The sequence below is a fragment of the Thalassophryne amazonica genome, chromosome 8 (assembly GCF_902500255.1).
Source record: "Thalassophryne amazonica chromosome 8, fThaAma1.1, whole genome shotgun sequence".
In the NCBI taxonomy this organism is placed as follows: domain Eukaryota; kingdom Metazoa; phylum Chordata; class Actinopteri; order Batrachoidiformes; family Batrachoididae; genus Thalassophryne; species Thalassophryne amazonica.
Window position 1 is genome coordinate 49,868,392 of NC_047110.1, and position 21,493 is coordinate 49,889,884.

The following is a 21,493-nucleotide window of genomic DNA, read 5'->3' on the forward strand; positions in this document are numbered from 1 at the left end:
CACATGTGCAACTTCACAGTCGTGGGGCATTTAGTCAAATTTCACTGCCACCTCAACAGTGATTGTCTGCTGACTGTTGTCGTGTTAACAGTGCGAATGGTCACACATTTCTAAGTGCCAAATGACCGGTGTTAGATGTTCCTGTGTGACACCTGGAATTTGGCTGACACCTGCCGCAAGAGGGATCGTTGGGCTCGCACAGCGCGCACTCTGTCTTTCAGCCGCCGGTGTGTGCAAATAGTTGTAGCAACAGGTGTACGAGGCAGCTACAATTTTAAACATTTTGCACACAATTCCTGCTTCATGCGCACTTTATGTGCAAATTGACCCAATTCGCACTATGTGTGAAGGGGCCCTAAGGAATGTGTCCATTCCCAATTTGTCCACCGGGGGTCACTCTTGTTCCATGTATCTGATAAGCTTGGTTCTGTCATTTAATTATAAAAACATGAATTTCGTCAATCTGAGGTCAATTTCGGCCGGAGAAACTGCATTGTGGTCTCCAAGTTGAGAAAACTTCATATGTGGGATGAACTTAGTGAAATTTTGCTGTTAAGACAGAGTTCTGGGACTTTGGGGGAAAGCTTGTTCATAGCATCAAACTGTTGGGCTTTGTTGTTCTATGTGGAGGGGTTTTCTGGCCATCTGGCTGGTGAACTGATAACAAACCAAACTCCTCACAAAGAATGCACTTTGATGGTCATAAATCTGATAAAGGTGTCAGTTTTGAGACGCCTCCCCATCCTGTGTTGGGCTCAGAAAAACATCTTTTGGCATGTGGTCAAGATGTAGACCTGGTCTAAGGTCTGATCTCCCGTTGAAAAAACTTTATGGTTTTTGGTTTCATGCAAACTCAGGGAGTTTTACTGAACACAGGCTTCTCGCTACACAACTCCATACAATACATAGAATGACAGTCTTCTGGGGACCAATATCAGGATCATGACACATAATGGCTGAGAATTCATTGAGCTCTGGAAAAAAATTCCTTTTCCCAGCTTTCGCTGAGTCCTATGCCTGCTTCAACATGACCAGACTGCAGGAATCAGATTTAGTGTATTGCCTTGAGTTGCATCTGGTGCTTTAGTACCTAGTGAGAGGGTGTTTTTATTTTATTTTTAAACTAGCTGGGGTACCCGGCGTTGCCCAGGTTAACCTTTTTAAGATATAATCTACAAAATATTCCAAAGTTTATATTTTGTCATAATTGTAGATATCTTATAAGTATATATGTAGTCCGAACAGGCAAAGGTTTGAACTAAAAACCCAAAATAGGTGGAATCCCCAAACCAAGAAAGAAAACTTAATTTTGCTGCATGCAAGAAACAACAATAAAGTTCTTCAGACTTTATACTGCAGATCAAGTATGCTCATAATCATTAATCAGAGTTGATGTTATGACCTTTATAATTGTTGATACATTGCAAATCTAGTTTATAAGAATGCTACAAAAATAAAATGCCTTTTAAGCAAATGTTAATTTTGGATTTGAGATGTTGAATATATATTTAAATGTAGCTTTTACTGACCAATAGTTCTGAAGAGCCTCTTGGTAGACAATGTTCCTTGTCCTTCTGTCAGGAAAGTGGATATACAGCTGATTGGGGTTACCAACTCTGGAGCATCTGACTAACTGTGGAAGATCGCAGGTTCTGCCATATTCAGGCCAGCCACATTATCAGCAAAAGTAGTGGTTTCTTGTTGCACACTTTGAGGCACTCCATCTTTAAATGGTGTAAATGTTGCCTTGCATATTTCTTAAAGTTATGCATTCATTGGTATATTTAGAGAACAAACAATCTTTTCAATTGTAAAAAAAAAGAGGTTTGACCACTAAAAACAGTTTGAGCCATGAAACATCAACATACCAAAACTATTAGATCAACCCCAAAGCTAGTGACCTATTATAATAGGACAGCAGGTTGTGAAGAGTTGATAAATAACAAAATTTAATTTATGATATTTACATCATAATGAGCAGCCTATATACAACGCGCCATTGGAGAACACAGGCTCTATGCCCGCTTACTGGCTGATTGAAAGGGTGCTGCACCATCAGCAGTTAGAACTACATCACTTTTTCAAATGATCTGCAGATTGCCATTGTGATACAGAAAACATGCATTTGCCTGATACATTATGATCAACGCTAGGCAAGTGATACACATCATGTACACTCTACACCTTTATTTTTAGAAAATATGCAAATGTTTAGAAATACATGTACAAATTGCAAGAAAAGACAAAGCTTGATATTTTATCCAGTAAACTTGTAAAGTTTAATTTACAGCCTTCCAGTAAACTTTTAAAGTTTAATTTACAGCCTGTGGTTGAAAGCTCTCTAAGAGTGAAAACCTTCATTCCAAGAAGGAATAGGCTGTATTCTGATAAGTATTATATCATAGTGATTGTGTATAAGTTTTATCAAAATTCATGTGGATTGACCCCCCACCCCCCCTTCTCAGCCACCAATGCCTGGCATGGGGAGAACCCATCTACATCTCTGAGCTGGCACATTATCTGCAGGTCTAAATCCTTGTTCCTGGGGACAGCATTATGAAGAGTTTACCCTGTATTTATTTTGAAGTTGATAAACATAACGCAGTATTGGCCATTAGGTACAGAAAAATCTCAATTTGAGGGTGCATATTGCCATAATGATTAAACCAGATTTAAGGACTATTTTTAAGTAGGATGGCATATCTACTCATTCACACATGGTGTCAAATATCATGGGTGTAATATTGGTAGAGGGGAGTATGGGGATAACAAAGCACATGGAAGAAAGTTACTTTGTATTGAATTGTGTATTTATATTCTTACAATCAAAATGTTCATTATATGATTAGTCAGTAAATGACAGAATACTCACATTTGTTTTTGCTATAAACAGGTCTGAAAACACTAAAGTTTGTAGAGTTGTTCAAATCTTTTCAAGGAGAGTCAAACAGGTTTGTAGCACCCACGTGCAGCATGTGCAGAGAAAGGATGCATTCATATCAAGGGGGATATTTGAATCTGCTTGGTTATACAACCAAGCTGGCATGCACACCCACGCTATGTGTGCTAGCCAGCAGCAGATAGCCCAGGAGTCTGGGCTCTGTTTATAGCAGTAGGCAGGCTACTGAGCTCCTGCATATATGCATTGTTGTCTTAATATTAATTTTTTTTGTTTGAAAATAGTACCAGGTTGTAGCCCATGTCATGGTGGTTCAGAATATATAACTTTGGGGAGTTCACCTTTTGTAGTTTTAGAGCCTATTCCGGACAGACAGAAAGACAAAACTGTATGTATCAGATTATTGTTAATATTGTTGTCTTAATATTATTTTTTTTTTTTTTTTGAAAATAGTACCAGGTTGTAGCCCATGTCATGGTGGTTCAGAATATGTAACTTTGGGGAGTTCACCTTTTATAGTTTTAGAGCCTATTCCGGACAGACAGAAAGACAAAAGTAGCCATTTATGTATATAGATGCTATTAAAACATTGACATTTTATTTCAATTCAAGACCATGGGAAAATGTTTCTTAATTGTTCTTTAAATTCTTTAATAGATGGAAACTTCAGTTATATTTGTCTACTTTTGTCCAATTTGAAAAATGATGTAATCTGTAACTAACAACCATGATCTTAACCATGAGTTTTGTGATCTGTTGTACCCCCAAAAGTTATTTTATTTCAGTTTGGTGGCTACAGTAATCATTTTATTGTGTTGAGAAGAGTGAGTTCCAGCTTCAAGCAGTTTTGTTTTGATGCACGTTAAAATTTCTACTCTTTATTTTCTCAATTATTCATTGTATAGCTCTTAGCTGCTGCTCACAAGATTCATTCCTTTTAAAATCCAAGGAGCTGCACAGGAAATAAACAGCAAGGTTAGTGGGTCCACAGGGCACATGAGTTGGCATCTTAAACTTGCTTCATTCTCAGCCTGCAGCATGGGGGAATCCCGTTGAGATCAGTGTCATGAAACTGAGTTATGGCACTGCTCGCAGGGCGGGTAGGTTCCAGGATGTGGAGAGTGAATTATCAATACAACTGAAGAAGGGCTGGACTGGGACAAAAATTTGGCCCTGGACTTTTTGGTCCAGACTGGCCCACCACCACAATCTGCGTGCAGATGCCGTGCCAGTTCATCCCCCGCTGAAGTGCATATAAACACACAAGCCCTTAATAACACTACTATACTGAACAATATCCCTTATACAGTGAGGAAAATAAGTATTTGAACACCCTGCGATTTTGCAAGTTCTCCCACTTAGAAATCATGGGGGGGTCTGAAATTTTCATCTTAGGTGCATGTCCACTGTGAGAGACATAATCTAAAAAAAAAAAAAAAAATCCGGAAATCACTGTATGATGTTTTTTAATAATTTATTTGTATGTTACTGCTGCAAATAAGTATTTGATCCCCTACCAACCAGCAAGAATTCTGGCTCTCACAGACCTGTTAATTTTTCTTTAAGAAGCCCTCTTATTCTGCACTCTTTACCTGTATTAACTGCACCTGTTTGAACTTGTTACTTGTATACAGGGCTTAATTTGAGGGTGAGCAAGGCGGAACGTGCTCCGGAACCTCGGACGTTGGCTCCGCCAGCTATTTATACTGGATCTGGTGAACCGCCACCTCTCTTGACTAACAAAATATTTTAAAAAAATCACCGCGATTGCTCTCACTGCCACTCACACCACCGCCCTCCTGTCTGCTGTGCGGAATTGCGCCAAATCTGGCAACAGGTCCAGAGGCTATGCTCGCTGTTTTGATCCGGATGTTGACCGTAGCCGCAGAGCTCCGTGGCCACCGAGAGAGGACTTGGATTCTTCCGGAGGCAGTGAGTGAAGGGAGAGCCGCACACTGTGTTCTGCGTGTGTCTGTTTATAATCTTCTCGCACAGAAGAAAAAAGAAAGAAAAATGAGAAAATGTTAATGCCTGTTTGAGAAAAGTGTGTAGTGAGGGGTTTTACAGCCTTAAAACATCTATAATAAGTGTAAAAAATAGCGCTGACTACTTCGCGGATTTCGTTTATCGCGGGTTATTTTTAGAACTCCCGCGATAAACGAGGGACCACTGTACATCATTAAACAGAAATTTGTACTCTATTCGGATTTGGTATGACTAGTGTTATTAGGCCTACAATACATGCCCAGTTTATTTTCGGTGTGGTGAAAATACGAGTTATTTATTAGAAAGTGGAAGAAACACAAGATGACTGTCAGTCTCCCTCGGTCTGGGATTCCATGCATGATCTCACTTTGTGGGGTAAGGATGATTCTGAGAAAGCTCAGAACTACACAGGACCTGGTAAATGACCTGAAGAGAGCTGGGACCACAGTCACAAAGATTACATTAGTAACACATGATGCTGTCATGGTTTAAAATCCTGCAGGGCAGCAAGGTCCCCCTGCTCAAGCCAGCACATGTCCAGGCCCATTTGAAGTTCACCAGTGACCATCTGGATGATCCAGAGGAGACATAGGAGAAGGTCATGTGGTCAGATGAGACCAGAATAGAGCTTTTTGGAATCAATTCCACTTACCATGTTTAGAAGATGAGAACAACCCCAAGAAAACCATCCCAACTGTGAAGCATGGGGGTGGAAACATCATACTCTGGGGGTGCTCTTCTGCAAAGGGGACAGGACGACTGCACCGTATTGAAGGGAGGATGGATGGGGTCATCTATTGCGAGATTTTGGCAAACAACCTCCTTCCCTCAGTAAGAGCATTGAAGATGGGTCATGGCTGGGTCTTCCAGCATGACAATGACCCCAAACACACAGCCAGGGCAACTAAGGAGGGGCTCTGTAAGAAGCATTTCAAGGTCCTGGAATGGCCTGGCCAGTCTCCAGACCTGAACTCAATAGAAAATCTTTGTAGGGAGGTGAAACTCCAAACCTGAAAGATTTGTAGAAGATCTGTATGGAGGAGTGGACCAAAATCCCTGCTGCAGTGTGTGAAAACCTGGTGAAATCTACAGGAAACGTTTGACCTCTGTAATTGCAAACAATGGCTACTGTACCAAATATTAACATTGATTTCTGATTTCTGATTCACGCATTTGTCTCTTCTAGATTGGATTATTATAATGCTTTATTTTCTGGTCTGCCGCAGTCTAGCATTCGAGGACTTCAGTTGGTGCAGAATGCTGCTGCCAGAATTTTGACACAAAGTAGAAGGTTTGACCACATTACTCCCATTCTGGCATCCCTTTATTGGTTACCGGTTTCTGCCAGATTGGATTTTAAAGTTTTATTGTTGGTTTATAAAATTGTTCATGGACTGGCGCCTTCCTACTTGGCGGACTTGGTTAAGCCCTACGTACCTGCGAGGCCTTTGCGTTCGCAGGGCTTCTGTGTGTTCTGAGGATGAACAAAAAGTCTGTGGGGTATAGAGCCTTTTCCTACCGTGGTCCGGCTCTTTGGAATGATCTACCTGCTGTTATTCGGCAGTCTGACACGGTGGAGATTTTTAAATCAAGACTGAAGACCCACTTTTTTAGACTGTCTTATCATTAATTTTTTAATCTGTTTGTGTTTGCTTTGTAATTTCTTTTTATTCTACTGTGTTTTATCTTTTAACTGTGCTTTTCTTGCTTTTAATTTTTGAATTTTTGAATTTAGATTAATTTGTGTTGTGAATTATGTGAAGCGCCTTGGTGCGACTTTGTCGTGATTTGGCGCTATAGAAATTAATAAATTATTATAAATTCTAAAATTATTATTTTCACAGGTGTTGAAATACTTATTTGCAGCAGTAACATACAAAATAATTTTTAAAAAATCATACATTGTGATTTCCGGATTTTTTTTTTTTATTATTATGTCTCTCACAGTGGACATGCACCTAAGATGAAAATTTCAGACTCCTCCATGATTTCTAAGTGGGAGAACTTGCAAAATCGCAGGGTGTCCAAATACTTATTTTCCTCACTGCATTCTGGAGCCTTGAATAAAATAAATTGATGAAAATTGTGAAAAGAGCAGATCTACCTGCTCAAACCACATCACATTGCAACATGTGTGTTGTAAGCTGGTAGATCTGCAGTTATGTGCGGCATCCTTTGATGAAAGTATAAAATAGTAGTTAAGTGATTACTAATAAAAGCAACTAATCAATAAATCAGCATATGAATACGTTATTTTCCAATACTTTAGATAACTAGATTTTGTTGTAACACACCAAACTATGTAGTTTTCTATAAGGTGAGTACATTACATGTTTGATTTGAATGTTTATGGAGACACAAATCTCTTAGACCCATAGGTGCAACCAGAAAGGGCGGGGGAGGGGGGGGGGGCATTTTATTTATTTGAAAGGCTAAACATTTATATGAATGAGTGTTTATCCACACCATGCTGGCACACACATGCTATCATTGCCACCACTCATTTCCATTCATCTGTAGCTCACACTCAGTATAATTTCTTTTCTGTGTTCATGCTGACTGATCTGACGGAATGGGGATTCCCAGCTCCCAGGGTCTATTTACATGGATTTCCCTATTTAAGTAGGGGCATGGAAAGGGAGGAGTTTGGTATGTCTGCATGTGCGCTCAAATCCACGTTGACTGGGATGTACAAACGGAACATGCTTGGATCCATTCGTATGCACACTTTGATATATCTGGATGTTTTGTGCATACAAGAGTTTATGGGTTTTAGCGTACACCATATTTCAGTAAGAAATCCATACAAGTCTTTGTACATGAGACCACTGGACATTGAATTCTGACTGTTTGCTCAGCTCAGAGAAAAGACAGTAGCTGCCATTGTTCCTGTAACAGTAATCTGAATGCATTGGTCAGCTGCACAGTGTTGGGTAGAACTGAGAGGGTTAGCTTCATTTTAGTGTTGCATGACATTCTTTTGCAACTCTTAACCAAACAACTACTTCACTATTATTCTGTGGTCCCACAGCCAACTGTAACTAAATCAGTACCACTAAGATGACTAAAAGACACAAAATCCAGTGTTGGTCTGCCATGGCCTATGCAAAAATGTGTGATAACTTTCTCTGATTGGCCAGATAGTGGTCAGTTAACGGCTGCAAAAGAATCAAATTTTTAAAAATAGTCCAGTCATATTAAAAAGTGTATTACTTGTTTGATTAAAAAAATTACACAAATGCATGGTTTACTATCTACAGACTAACATTATCGAGTCATGGGCTTAAAACAGCAAAAATTGTGACCTTTGTTACATTACATGCCTTGTTCAGTTTTATATATTTTTCTTGTATATTTTCATATTTGTATAAGAAATTAAAGTTGCTCCAAGTTTGGTTTAAAATTGTGCAAATTATTGGCTGCCGTAATATGATTTAATAAATTAATTGTTTGCATCATCTATTAAGCAGAGTGACTTGATGTGGCAAAATAGATCATAAAATCAACAGATGTTTATCTTGTTTGCCTGTTACATAGGTGACCAAGCATTCAAAACAGTCCAATCTATTCCTTTTTTGTCACCTTTGCAGTACTGAAAACATTCTTGGGGTTATTGACTATTGGTGAAGCATTTACTCCTTGACTGTCTGCACATCCAAGCCTGAAGTAAAGTTATTAGTCACACTGCACTGTCAGAAAATGGAAATAGTTTAAAATGGCATAAAAAAATCTTTATAGTAATATGTCACTATCACGTTTCCATTGGCCCTCTTTGTTTTAGGCATGCACACCAGCATCAGCGAGATCCTGAAGGAGAAAAGCCTGAAGCCATCTCGCCGCAGCCTGCCCTGCCTTGCCCAGAGTCAGACGCAGCCTATTAACCTCAACCACTTCCTGTCCGTGCCTCTGAGACAGGAACCAAAACCGGACACTGAGGACCTGAGTCAGAGCATCAGCACCTCCTGCAGCCTCCTCCCTCCACACACAGGTCAGTTAGTCCACCTGCTCATCTGCAGGATCAGAAGCACCCAGTACCCTGATTCTACACACATCAGCATTCATATGAGAAACACTAAATCAATCACCAGCACAAATACTGCTGGCAAACGTGGGTCACATTTAATACTGTGTATCGTACCGTCCCACTGTGTACAGTATTGAATTTTATGTGTAACAGTTCATTTCTACATGGATTTCAATAATGGTGGTGACATTTAATACTTGTTCCTAATATTAATTGGGTCAGATTGAGCTAATACTGCAGAGGATTGACTAAACACTCAGTAACTCACAGCTGTCTGTGCACTGAGACAAAATGAAATAGTGAGGTAAAATGCTGTTACTAGGGAACCAATGCCTCACTCTGGACTGGTAAAATGGAAAGTGATTTCATTAGTGGAACAAAAATCTGGGGCCACTATCACTGGGGTCTGTTCTCATTACGTAATGCTGCAACGCTTCCTTGACTTTGAAATGACTTTTGGTATTTTGGGGCTGAGTGCCTGGAGCAAACGTTGAAGGCAAGATGAAAGGTTTATGCAGACGAGGCAGTGGAAAGCAAAGAAGGTGAACTTGTGATGTTGCACTCAGAATAGACAAGTCCAGAGCTGGTTTGTGTTCTCTTGTTCTGGGAGAGACTGAGGGCATTACATTGACAATGAATGAATGAATGAATGAATGAATGAATGAGTTTATTCAGTACACACAGACTGAAAATAAAGTAAACTCACAAAGAAAACAATCCAACAATAAACTCATCTCACCTGCTCAAAGGGATGTTAGGGCCCTGCCCCACAGGGGAGAGGATTAATTGCGCATGAATTGAGTACACAAATTACGGGCGTTCGTTGTCGTCCGCAACAAAAATGGCCAAAAATGACAAATGCAGTATGAATTACGGATATATTAATAATGTATTGCGAATATATGATGAACAATCACGGCTGTATAAAGCATGTAGTGAGGAAACGGATCTGACGCGTTGCGATTATCACGGCAGTACTACGGGTGTATTATGATGCATTGCGCACGTGTTGCGCATGCACGGCATCTGCATTGTGGTCATAAATGAAGTGCACTTGGGCCATCGGCATCACTATTCACACCAACAATACAGGCTCTGGAGCAAGTTCTGGACTTGGACAAGTTGATTGGAGTAAAGAAGCAGTGAACAGGGCGAGTGATGACGTCAGCGGATCGAATCACAATTACAACAAGAAGTTAAATCTGTTCTAAACATAGGAATAAATACTGTAACAGCTGCAGACAAGAAGGAAAAACATGCAACTGTTTTATCAAGACTTGACAATTTAAACAAGTCAAATAATTACCTTTTTAGACGGCTCAAAATGCTTTCTGCAGCTGGAGCTGTAACGGCCGAGCTGCAGCTTCCTCTGATTCAGGAGGTGATTAGAGCCATTTTCAACAGCCAATTTGCACAATAAAATGATTAATCTGCCATGAAATAATTATTTTATATAGGCAGCATGCAGCGCAGAGCGCGTGGCAGCCGGTAGAACAAAGAACGGTGTCCAGCTGTGAACACAGAGCATCTGATTTGCATCCGCCGTAAATCAGATGCAAAGCAGACGTAATAAAAACGCTTTATTCGTGGCCAGTCTGTATGCAGTCGCTACATCTTATTTTAGTCCGTGATGTGGACATGATGGGCACTCAAAATATCCATTTTACACAGGCCCAGCACCAGAAAAAAAATATTAAGGGGGCGATGAGTTTATCACAGGGGGCGGGGTCGCGCCCGCCCCCCCCAAAAAAAGTGCGCACCGGAGGGGATATGCCTCTGAGCATGCGTAATGAATTGGGTGCGCTCCTGGAAAGCTCATGTATTTAGGCTACACCGTTGTAAGAGACTGGCTAAGAGTAAAGAGTGATGACAGTATTTTTTTTTTATTATTTGAACGTATAGACCCTCGGTCAAGTGATCTCCTGCATACCACAAAACCAAACCAACGACTGATCTGAGAAACGACACGAGACAGTAGATTAACCCCACATACGGCCCTCCATCACAAGCGCAAACACAGCGCAATTGGCATGACAGTCACACAACGGGTCAAAGATAAACCTTTCATTTAGATATATTTACAACAATACGTAACTTTAATATCTGTCATTGCGAGCGACTGGCCGTGAACGGAGGGACTAAGAAATGCATACCGCACGACAACAGCATGTTATTTGCATTATTATCACTTTTTACTGAGATACACAACACGTAACGCGTACATAAAAAGTTGGCTCACTTAACTTTTGTCGTGTCGGCTCTCGGCTAGCTGGCGCGCGCTGCTCTCCAATTTAGCCAGTGCATCCTCATCAAGCTGGCTGCTTTAGCTGCTGTTCATTGTTGTACTATCCATGAGAAAATCATCCGGAATCCGAAACCAAAACACACTTCTCGCATTTTCATCTTTTCCTCTGCGGACAGTTTTTTTTTTTCCCCTCTGCGGACAGTTCTTGGGCTGCGCGCGCTATGACGTCATGTGTTTACGCATAGCGGGCGGGTATAGCCAGGTACTGTTGACGTAAATCTATGATACCGGCCCAGCAACGCCCTGGTAAAGTGATAATAATATTGAATAACTAATATTTTGCTATATTTTCCAGTATTTCTTCTCCTTTCTTTTTCTTTTTCTTTTTTTGATAACGCTCACATCCGAGGGGGCGGGATTGATGACGTGAGGGGGCGTCGCCCCCAAACGCCCCCTCGTGGCGCCGGGTCCGGTTGTACACACTGTCCCAATCCGCTGCCAAGCCGCAAATCCCTGTCAGTTGCGGATATCAGCAGATGATGACGGATATACAGCGCATAGATTGAGTATGTTTGTGTATGTATGGAGTATGTAAGGCGGATGTCATCCGCAGCCAAAATTTTGTGGTAACGGAAAAACGTGCCTCTGTGGATAATTGCGGACATGTGTGGGTGTCGGCCAACTCATACAAGTATGTTTCACACATATTGCGGATGTTAAGCAAATATGAGCCAATTTTGTGCGCAATCCATATGCAAATCCTAAATGCCAGTGGGACAGGGCCCTTAATCAGTGAAATCACCTGCTGAAGTCAGTGGCTGCAAAGAAAACCTGCACCCTCTCGACCCTTTCTGCAATAGTTTGGACACCACTGGTGTAGGCAGAAGCATATATATATATATATATATATATAAACACCCACCCCTTATATACGTATTCATAATAAATAATGCAAAATATAAATTAATCACTGAACTAAAAATTTCAAAATGCAAACAGCAGTGCACCATGCACAACCCCCCCCCCCCCAAAAAACAAAATCAGTAAACCTAATGCATCGCACCATAACAAGTAATTAGATGATTTTGTATCGAGTGATTTTATGTTATCCACGCACAAATTCCAAATATTAACACCTTTAACAGAAATACAATTTTTACAGTAGTTTGAATCTTTGATTTTTGAAATTATATTGTTCTTCGCAAATTATAACTGGATTTCCTCATCTTGAACAGGTCCTAGACATGTTGTGGTAAAAGTAAATTTTTTACTTTAAACATAATTTGCATTATGATATAATCAATCAAGTCCCAAAAATTTTAAAATACGTAAACAGACAAACAATGGATTTGCAGGCTCACAATATGGTTTATTACTAATAATTCCTATGGCTTACTTTTGTAATAAAAATATTGAATTTGTATTTGTTTTGTAGATGTTTCCCCAAACTTCAATACAATAGGTCATGTACGGAACAAGTAATGAATGATGTTAAGGTAACTACAAGGTAATGAGTGGGGGGGGGGCTGGTGTCTTGTGCTTTATACAAAATGGCAATGATCTTTGACATTTTTGATTTAACATAATTTATGTTTTCCAACACAATTTATCAATGAAACCCCCCAAAAATTACTTTCATTTACAAGTTCAATTTCAATATCAATATCAATATCAATATCGTGTACTACTAAACTTTTACATAAATTCCCGGGTTTATTTCCAAATATGATACACTTAGTTTAACCAAAATTAAGCAATCATGTCTCCTAAATGATCCCCACTACAAAACACAGTCTAGGGTGAATTGGTCAAAGACATATAGCGCAACTGCAATTGAGACTTTTTACACAATGAGCAGTCTAAAAGTGCAGAGTAAGGCCAAAGTGCAAAAGACGCATATTTATTTTCTTAAAAGTCATGGGCATATTCTGGGTTTAACGTGAATTATACCAATGAGAGTGTCATCTGTCATCTCCTTTAAGTGCCATAGAGTGTTGGAAGCCCGTGCGCTGGTATTTAGACACCAGAATTAAATGTTTTCTGGCAAATTAACAGATTTGTGCACACTTTCAGAGTGCACCAGCAGATGCAGCCACCTGAATTGTTTCACAGCGAAGTGTATTTTTTCATCTTTATTCATTTATGTATGCATGCATGTTAAGAGTCTAGAATGATTTCAGGTGTTAGATTTGAAATCTGTTGCTGTTAAGTGCCAATATACAAAAGAGCTGTCATTATATGGCGCTAAATCAAGGCCAAAAGTTTTGTAATCTGAAAATAAAAAAAGATTGAAAAAATAAATTTTGAAACTGAAAATTAAAGTTTTGCAATCTGAAAATAAAAAAGATTGAAAAAATAAATTTTGAAACTGAAAATTCAATGTTTGTTGTTGAATTTTATAATTATTTAAAAAGTATTATCAAAATAAAAATAAGTGTAAGATATATATTTTTCAGTTTAAATAAATTTTCGATTCAGCTTTGTAATTATTTTGATCAAATAATTTATTTTCATTCATATTTCTTTTTTTCACCTTCAGATCTTTTTTTCCACTTTCAGATCTTATTTTTTCAGTTTCAAACTTTTGGCCCCGTTCTGCTGTGGGAGGGCGTGGCTTCGATTGAGAGGGGCGTGGAATTGTGAGTGACAGGAGAGAAATCAGTCCTCACATGATGTTACTTTCAGGAAACGTGGGTACTTTGATAGATAATGACTTAACACTTTCTCTCCACTGTATTGTCTTGATACCTGTAAATAAAGTGATGCTAAAGATGTCTATTACAAGTAATTCTAGACCACTCTTGGTCATTTTTGATGTTTAAAAACTAGAAAATATGCAATATTGTAAAGTTTAACACCTATACCTAAAAACCGATGTGTCCCAAATCCACACAAGACCGTGAACGTAGCGCAGCATCGCCGCATGAAAATGAGGCTGCCAGCAGTTATTGTGCATCAAGGAGTGGAGTGTTACAAGCTTTTTAAGTGACACACAGACAGACCTGCCTCAGCAGATCTGAAGGAAGCTTTAATATGGCCACAACCAAACAGACTGCCCGTAAATCCAAATCCAAAGCCGCCTGGAAGAGCGCTCCGGCTACTGGGGGTGTGAAGTAGCCTCGCCGTTACCAGAAATCCACCAAGCTGCTGATCCACAAGCTGCCCTTCCAGCACCTGGTGAGACAAATCGCTCAGGACTTCAAGACGGACCTCCACTTTCAGAGCTCCGCTGTGATGCGCTGCAGGAGGCCGGCGAGGCTGACCTGGTCGGCAGCTTGTGGATCAGCAGCTCGGTGGATTTCTGGTAGCGGTGGATCTCTCTCAGCGCCACAGTGCCAGGCCTGTAACGTTGGGGCTTCTTCACACCGCCGGTAGCCGGAGCGCTCTTCCAGGCGGCTTTGGATTTGGATTTACAGGCGGTCAACTTTGTTACATCGTCATTAAATTCACTATCCAGTACAACATACGGGTCCTCTGAACCAACTGCTACACATCAATCACAATAAACAACTTTATCTCGAGGGTTTAAAGCCTCGTAATAAGCAATAAATAATTTCACGCGCCAGCCGTGTAGTAAATAAACGACGGAGACGGGAGCAGAGTCATCTATCAAAGTACCCACGTTTCCTGAAAGTAACATCATGTGAGGACTGATTTCTCTCCTGTCACTCACAATTCTACGCCCCTCTCAATCAAAGCCACGCCCTCCCACGCCGGAACGGGGCCAAAAGTTTGAAACTGAAAAAATAAGATCTGAAAGTGAAAAAAGATCTGAAGGTGAAAAAAAAGAAATTTGAATGAAAATAAATTATTTGATCAAAAAAAAAAATTACAGAGCTGAATCAAAAATTTATTTAAACTGAAAAATATATCTTACACTTATTTTTATTTTGATAATACTTTTTAAATGATTAGAAAATTCAAGAACAAACATTGAATTTTCAGTTTCAAAATGTATTTTTTCAATCTTTTTTGATTTTCAGATTACAAAACTTTTGGCCTTGATTTAGCTCCATATCATTAAACTAAAAAAAAAAAAGCACAAATCCTGTCCATAATAGAGATGTCAAAGGAAAAAAAGTCAATAGTTGGTAAATTATTATTAAGTCATTTTCAGTACCAGCTTACTCCAATCAGGGATCGGGGGGAGGGGGAGCTGGAGTCTATCTCAGCAGTCATAGGCAGGGTACACCCTGGACAGGACGTCAGTCTATCGCAGAGCCACATGTAGACAAACTCATTCACACCTGCACACACACCTACGGTCAATTTAAAGTCTCCAATTCACCTAACCTGCATGTCTTTGGAAGTGAGAGGAAGCCGGAGCACCCGAAGGTAACCTATGCGAACGCAGTGAGAATATGCAAACTCCACATAAGAAGGACCAGGTGGGAAGCAACCCCACAACCTTCTTGCTGTGAGGCAACAGTCTAACCCAGGGATGGGCAATCATGTGCCATGCAGGACTGAAGCACTGCACGTTTTCCTTGCTACCAGTCACCTCAGCAGGTGATTTTATTAATGTTCAGGTGTTTCAGCAGGTGATTTCATTGACAACCAGGTGCTTATGTTCAAGGGAGAAGCTCATCAGCAACCCACCTGCTGAGGTGATTGGTTGCAAGGAAAACCTGCAGTGTCTCGGCCCTCGTTGCCCACCCCTGGTCTAACCATTAAGTCACCTTGTCACCCATGATTATTATTATTATTAAATATACTGGTGATGTCAGGAGCACTTAAAGGCCCAGAAAACAACAGCAACAGAGAAGCTGCCAGATCAAGAACACCCTCCAGGAGGCATCTTGATGGCATTTCTGTTCTTCTTTTAAAGGCCTGTGCACACGAGCTCTCTCCAGCTTGGTGTCCAGTTTTTCAGCAGTCTGTAGACACACACACACACACACACACACACACACACACACACACACACACACACACACACACACACACACACACACAGTTCCTAATCTCTGGAAAAACTACTATTATTCCTGTTCCAAAGAAACCCTGTCCAACTGAGAGTAATGACTATAGACCAGTGGCGTTAACTTCCGTGATAGTTAAATGTTTGGAGAAATATATTTCCATATTGAAAGCCGATGTCAGCTCTGAATTGGATCCACTACAGTTTGCTTACAAATATGGGCGAGGTACGGATAATGCAATTAACAGTATTACCCATCTGACCCTAAAGCATCTTTAGGACCCCAAGGCTTATGCATTTCTTTTTTTTTTTTTTGGTCGATTTTAGTTCTGCTTTTAATACTTTGTGGCCTCATCTGTTGATAAGCAAATTGTCTCAGATGACTATAGATATGCTCATTGTGAAATGGTTTTATTCTTTCTTAGCAAATAGAACCCACAACATTAAGTAAACAATGCAGTCTCAGACTCCAGATTTACCAGCACAGGAGTACCTCAGGGTTTGTGAGTTCCCCTGTCTGTTTACTTTATATACAAATGAATGCAGCAGTCGTCTTCCCGGTAACCTCATTTTTAAGTTTTCTGATGACACTGCCATCCTCAGCCTTTTGCACAAGGACAAAGATCCCTCATCTTATTTTTCTGAGGTTGAGTCCTTTGTTCAGTGGTGTGATGCCAATCACCTGGTAATAAATGTAAATAAAATGCAGGAGATGGTTGTAGAGCCTCGGTCTGTTGGGGACCAGACTCCTGTTGTATTTCATGATAGCAAAAATCCACCAGGTAAGCTCTCATGGATATCTAGGTGTTCACTTAGATAATCTGTTTAGTTGGGAAACTCATATTAATCATTTGTGTGCACGCTTACAGCAAAGACTGTGTTTTTTACGTCGGCTGAGGGTGTTTGGTGTTGACCAGGAAGTTATGTTTTTATTTTATATGGCGGTGTTGGAGAGCATCATTAGATACGGGATGGCAGCATGGTATGGGAACTTATCAATTAAAGGTTTCTCGTCTGGTACAGACTGCCATGAAGGTTATGGGGAGGACTGGAACCCTTCCGCTTCAGCCCATCTATGAGCAGTCTGTCCATAGGCAAGCACAGGAAATACTCTGTGATCCATCCCACATCCTCCATCAGGAGTATGAACTTTTATCATTTGGTGGACGATACAGAGTCCCCAAGTGCAAACTGAACAGATACAAGAACTATTTTGTTCCTACCTCAATCAGACTCCTGAATGCTACAGGTGTTGTCTGGGAGCAGCGGCCATCAAATATGGCCATTGGGTATTGCTAGACTTTGCGTCCGTCCATCCATCCGTCTGTCTGTGCTCAGTACAAGTCCAGTCCTATGACTGCCAAAGTCATTCTTGGGACATAGACCTTGGACAAGTTCAAAGATGGCTAACCTTGACGTATTTTAAGAGATTAAAAAGTCACATTCTGTTGCTATTTTTATGGTATGATCTTGCGGACATTAGCATGGTGACATCACTTCCTGGTGTTGCTAGCTGCTAACGTTGGTTTGTTTTTGGATAAATATAACACGTTTTATCATAGCAAGAAATAAACACTTCAAAACAAAACGCTGTATTTGTAAACTGATGACACCTCTGGAAGGATTTACAAGACATTTTGCAGATGTCAGCGTGCACGCTAACTTCCGCTAACTTAAAGTTAACTTCCACTCTTGTCAAAAGCTCATGTACACATACACGCACGCCCTCTTGCAGACGCCATTAAGGGCCCCTTCACACATAGTGTGAATGTGGTCAAATTGCACACGAAGCAAGAAATGTATGCAGTTCATGTAAAATCGGAGCTGCCGCTGACACCACGTACAGCTGTCGCTACAAATTGGAGCTGCCTCTAACACCTCGTACACCTGTTGCTACAACTGTTTGCGCACACCAGTGGCTGAAATACAGACTATGCCCTGTGAGAGCCGATTCGATCCCTCTCGCGGCAGGTGTCCGCCAAATTCCAGGTGACACACACGAACCCTGTGACTGTGGAGTTGCCAAGTACACATGTGGCATGCCAGAGTGTCGGCTTCCCCCACAACACGTGCGTGTGTTTTGCGTGCTCCCCCACTCCCCCCCATTGCATGACATGCATGTGGTTCCCCCCCACAGGCAAGGTGCCTCTCATCTGATCACAGAGTGATGTCACAGCTGCAGAACACATACCTTGTTTTGATGGACACGGACATGTGTGTGCTTGCTGTCCTCACGTGGAAATACATAAAAACATATATCACTTTTGCAACAGGCTGGAGAGTGTGCACAATGCGCACATTGACAGGATGCCCCAGGTGATACGGATCATCAGATCATAACATGCAGCGGGCGATCTGAATGTCACGTCACTCACGTGAGCTCTGTTCCACATGATGCGGTGTTTGTCTTGCGGTGTGCCATCCACAAGACATGCATGTCATGCCGGACACGCAAGGGCAGCTGGACACGCCAGGTTCAGTAGATGTGGACGGTTCATACTTGTATTGTTCGCTCAATAAGAGGGATTCAATAAAATGCAGTGTTTTTTATGGTGTGTGCTTTTATTGTTTTATAAATAAGTCCATCTCCTTGTTGATTTCAGACATTTCTCCGCACCTTTTACAGGCCAGTGATGGTAGCGCAGTTGTAAAGTTTCTGCCTGGCAATCAGAGCTTTTGTAAACTGCAAGTTCGAATCCTGTGGGTGGCATTTGTTTGTCTTGATTTTTTTCACAGCAGCTGCACGATGTGGTTACACATGCTCCAGCTGCTTGCATTGTGTTCCGGCTGCGATGATCGTGTATGACACCGTCGCATGCACAAAACCATTGCAGTGGGATCGTTCGCACATGCCCATCGGCTCAATGTTTTTATGGTTTGCTCATACGATCTGTTCCACCGTGATTCACCCTGGTTTGTACTTATTCGTACTATGTGTGAAGGGGCCCTAAAACATAAATATTGTTTATGATTGATTGATTGATTGATTGATAGATAGAGGGGCTTTATTGAAGATGTACAAATTCTACGTAAGACAAGTGGATCTTAATAATTAATTAAACAACTGCAAATCATAAAGAAGACAATCCTCATACAGCCGAGGATATTTTAGCAATGCTTTGTTTTTACTATAACAGAGTTGATTTCACTCTGTGATAGAGTTTATGTAACTATTTGTAGTGGGACCAAATGTCAAACAACCAGAGTAAATGTTACTCACCAAAATGTACTGTGTTCATAGCTTAGATAGGCAATAACATGCTACTAAAGCAACCAAAGCCTTTTTTTTAATTAATGAAAGTGTAATATTCAAATCAAATCAAATCAATTTTATTTATATAGCGCCAAATCACAACAAACAGTCGCCCCAAGGTGCTTTATATTGTAAGGCAAAAGCCATACAATAATTACAGAAAAACCCCAACAGTCAAAACGACCCCCTATGAGCAAGCACTTGGCGACAGTGGGAAGGAAAACTCCCTTTTAACAGGAAGAAACCTCCAGCAGAACCAGGCTCAGGGAGGGGCAGTCTTCTGCTGGGACTGGTTGGGGCTGAGGGGAGAGAATCAGGAAAAGGACATGCTGTGGAAGAGAGCAGAGATCAATCACCAATGATTAAAAGCAGAATGGTGCATACAGAGCAAAAAAAGGTGAATAAAAAGAAACACTGGGTACATCATGGGAACCCCCAGCAGTCTAAGTCTATAGCAGCATAACTGAGGGATGGTTCAGGGCACACTCAGACTGGTAATCTGTGATTTTGGGCATTTGCCCGGTGGGCCGTTGCACGTTTAGACGTGCATGGGCCGGACCTCCCAAGTTCACACCGGCCCCGTTCTCTACCCACCGGCCCCGTTCTCTACTTTGTAACTGCGAGTAGGTAGTGATGACTCAAAAAAACGTTATTGAGGTTTAACATTTACTATTAATTGATAGGGAGGTACATGCAATTTATATACCCTTTACTTGTAGTAAACATCTTTGTGACGGTTGGAATATGGTGTAATTTTCTTTTTCTTTTTTAAACTGTAAAATCCTTGCAACAAACTAAATTATAATAAATATTACTTTGTTTAAGCACAACTACGATGTTCCTCTTGTATTTGGTGGATTTATGTCCGAAGATTTTGCAAAATATGTGTTGTGGTGCATGTGGGTATGCATCTAAAGGCTGTCGTTTTCCGTCTGATGTGCAGTGTTGCCAGATTGGGCAGTTTCCCAATTGGACTGTTAGGATGGCCGTCTGCGGGTAAAAAATGTTTTTCTGTAGATTTATGGCCATAGAGATCAATAGACTTTTGTTCAAATTGGGCGAGATTTAGTGCATCCAGGTGGTTTTTGAGCATTTTTTTTTTGGGCTGGAAATCATCAGTCAGTCACATCTGGCAACCCTGGTGATGTGATGAGTGGCGCAGGTCCATGGGAACACGGATGCATGTCGCGCATATATTTTCACTAGATAAATCATGGAAAGAGGTGGCAAAAAGAGGAAGGGGGGAGTAGAGAAGATTCGGGACAAAAAGCAGAAAGCTCTACAGGCTAAGGCTTCCGGGTGTTTTAAAATAGATAATTTGTTTGCTGTGGCCAATACTACTTCTAGCGTTGCTGCTAGTGCTCCCAACGTCCCTACTACAACGGGCGAAAATGAGGACAACTTTACTGGAGAGGTTAGTCCAGGCTCAGAGCCAATTGATGTCTACAACCCCTGGCAAAAATTATGGAATCATCGGCCTCGGAGGATGTTCATTCAGTTGTTTAATTTTGTAGAAAAAAGCAGATCACAGACATGACACAAAACTAAAGTCATTTCAAATGGCAACTTTCTGGCTTTAAGAAACACTATAAGAAATCAAGAAAAAAGATTGTGGCAGTCAGTAACGGTTACTTTTTTAGACCAAGCAGAGGAAAAAAATATGGAATCACTCAATTCTGAGGAAAAAAATATGGAATCACCCTGTAAATTTTCATCCCCAAAACTAACACCTGCATCGTATCAGATCTGCTCATTAGTCTGCATCTAAAAAGGAGTGATCACACCTTGGAGAGCTGTTGCACCAAGTGGACTGACATGAATCATGGCTCCAACACGAGAGATGTCAATTGAAACAAAGGAGAGGATTATCAAACTCTTAAAAGAGAGTAAATCATCACGCAATGTTGCAAAAGATGTTGGTTGTTCACAGTCAGCTGTCTAAACTCTGGACCAAATACAAACAACATGGGAAGGTTGTTAAAGGCAAACATACTGGTAGACCAAGGAAGACATCAAAGCGTCAAGACAGAAAACTTAAAGCAATATGTCTCAAAAATCGAAAAATGTACAACAAAACAAATGAGGAACGAATGGGAGGAAACTGGAGTCAACGTCTGTGACCGAACTGTAAGAAACCGCCTAAAGGAAATGGGATTTACATACAG

The 21,493-nt window shown here is 40.7% G+C and overlaps 1 protein-coding gene across 1 annotated transcript in view; it reads left to right on the forward strand.

Moving 5' to 3' along the window:
• The window catches only part of ano3 (anoctamin 3), a 168,961-nt gene that overhangs the window by 62,603 nt on the left and 84,865 nt on the right, over positions 1-21,493 (forward strand). Inside the window, exon 2 of the mRNA XM_034176176.1 lies at positions 8,667-8,873. Within this exon, the coding sequence (XP_034032067.1) occupies positions 8,667-8,873 (207 nt within the window). The remainder of the gene's footprint in view (positions 1-8,666; positions 8,874-21,493) is intronic.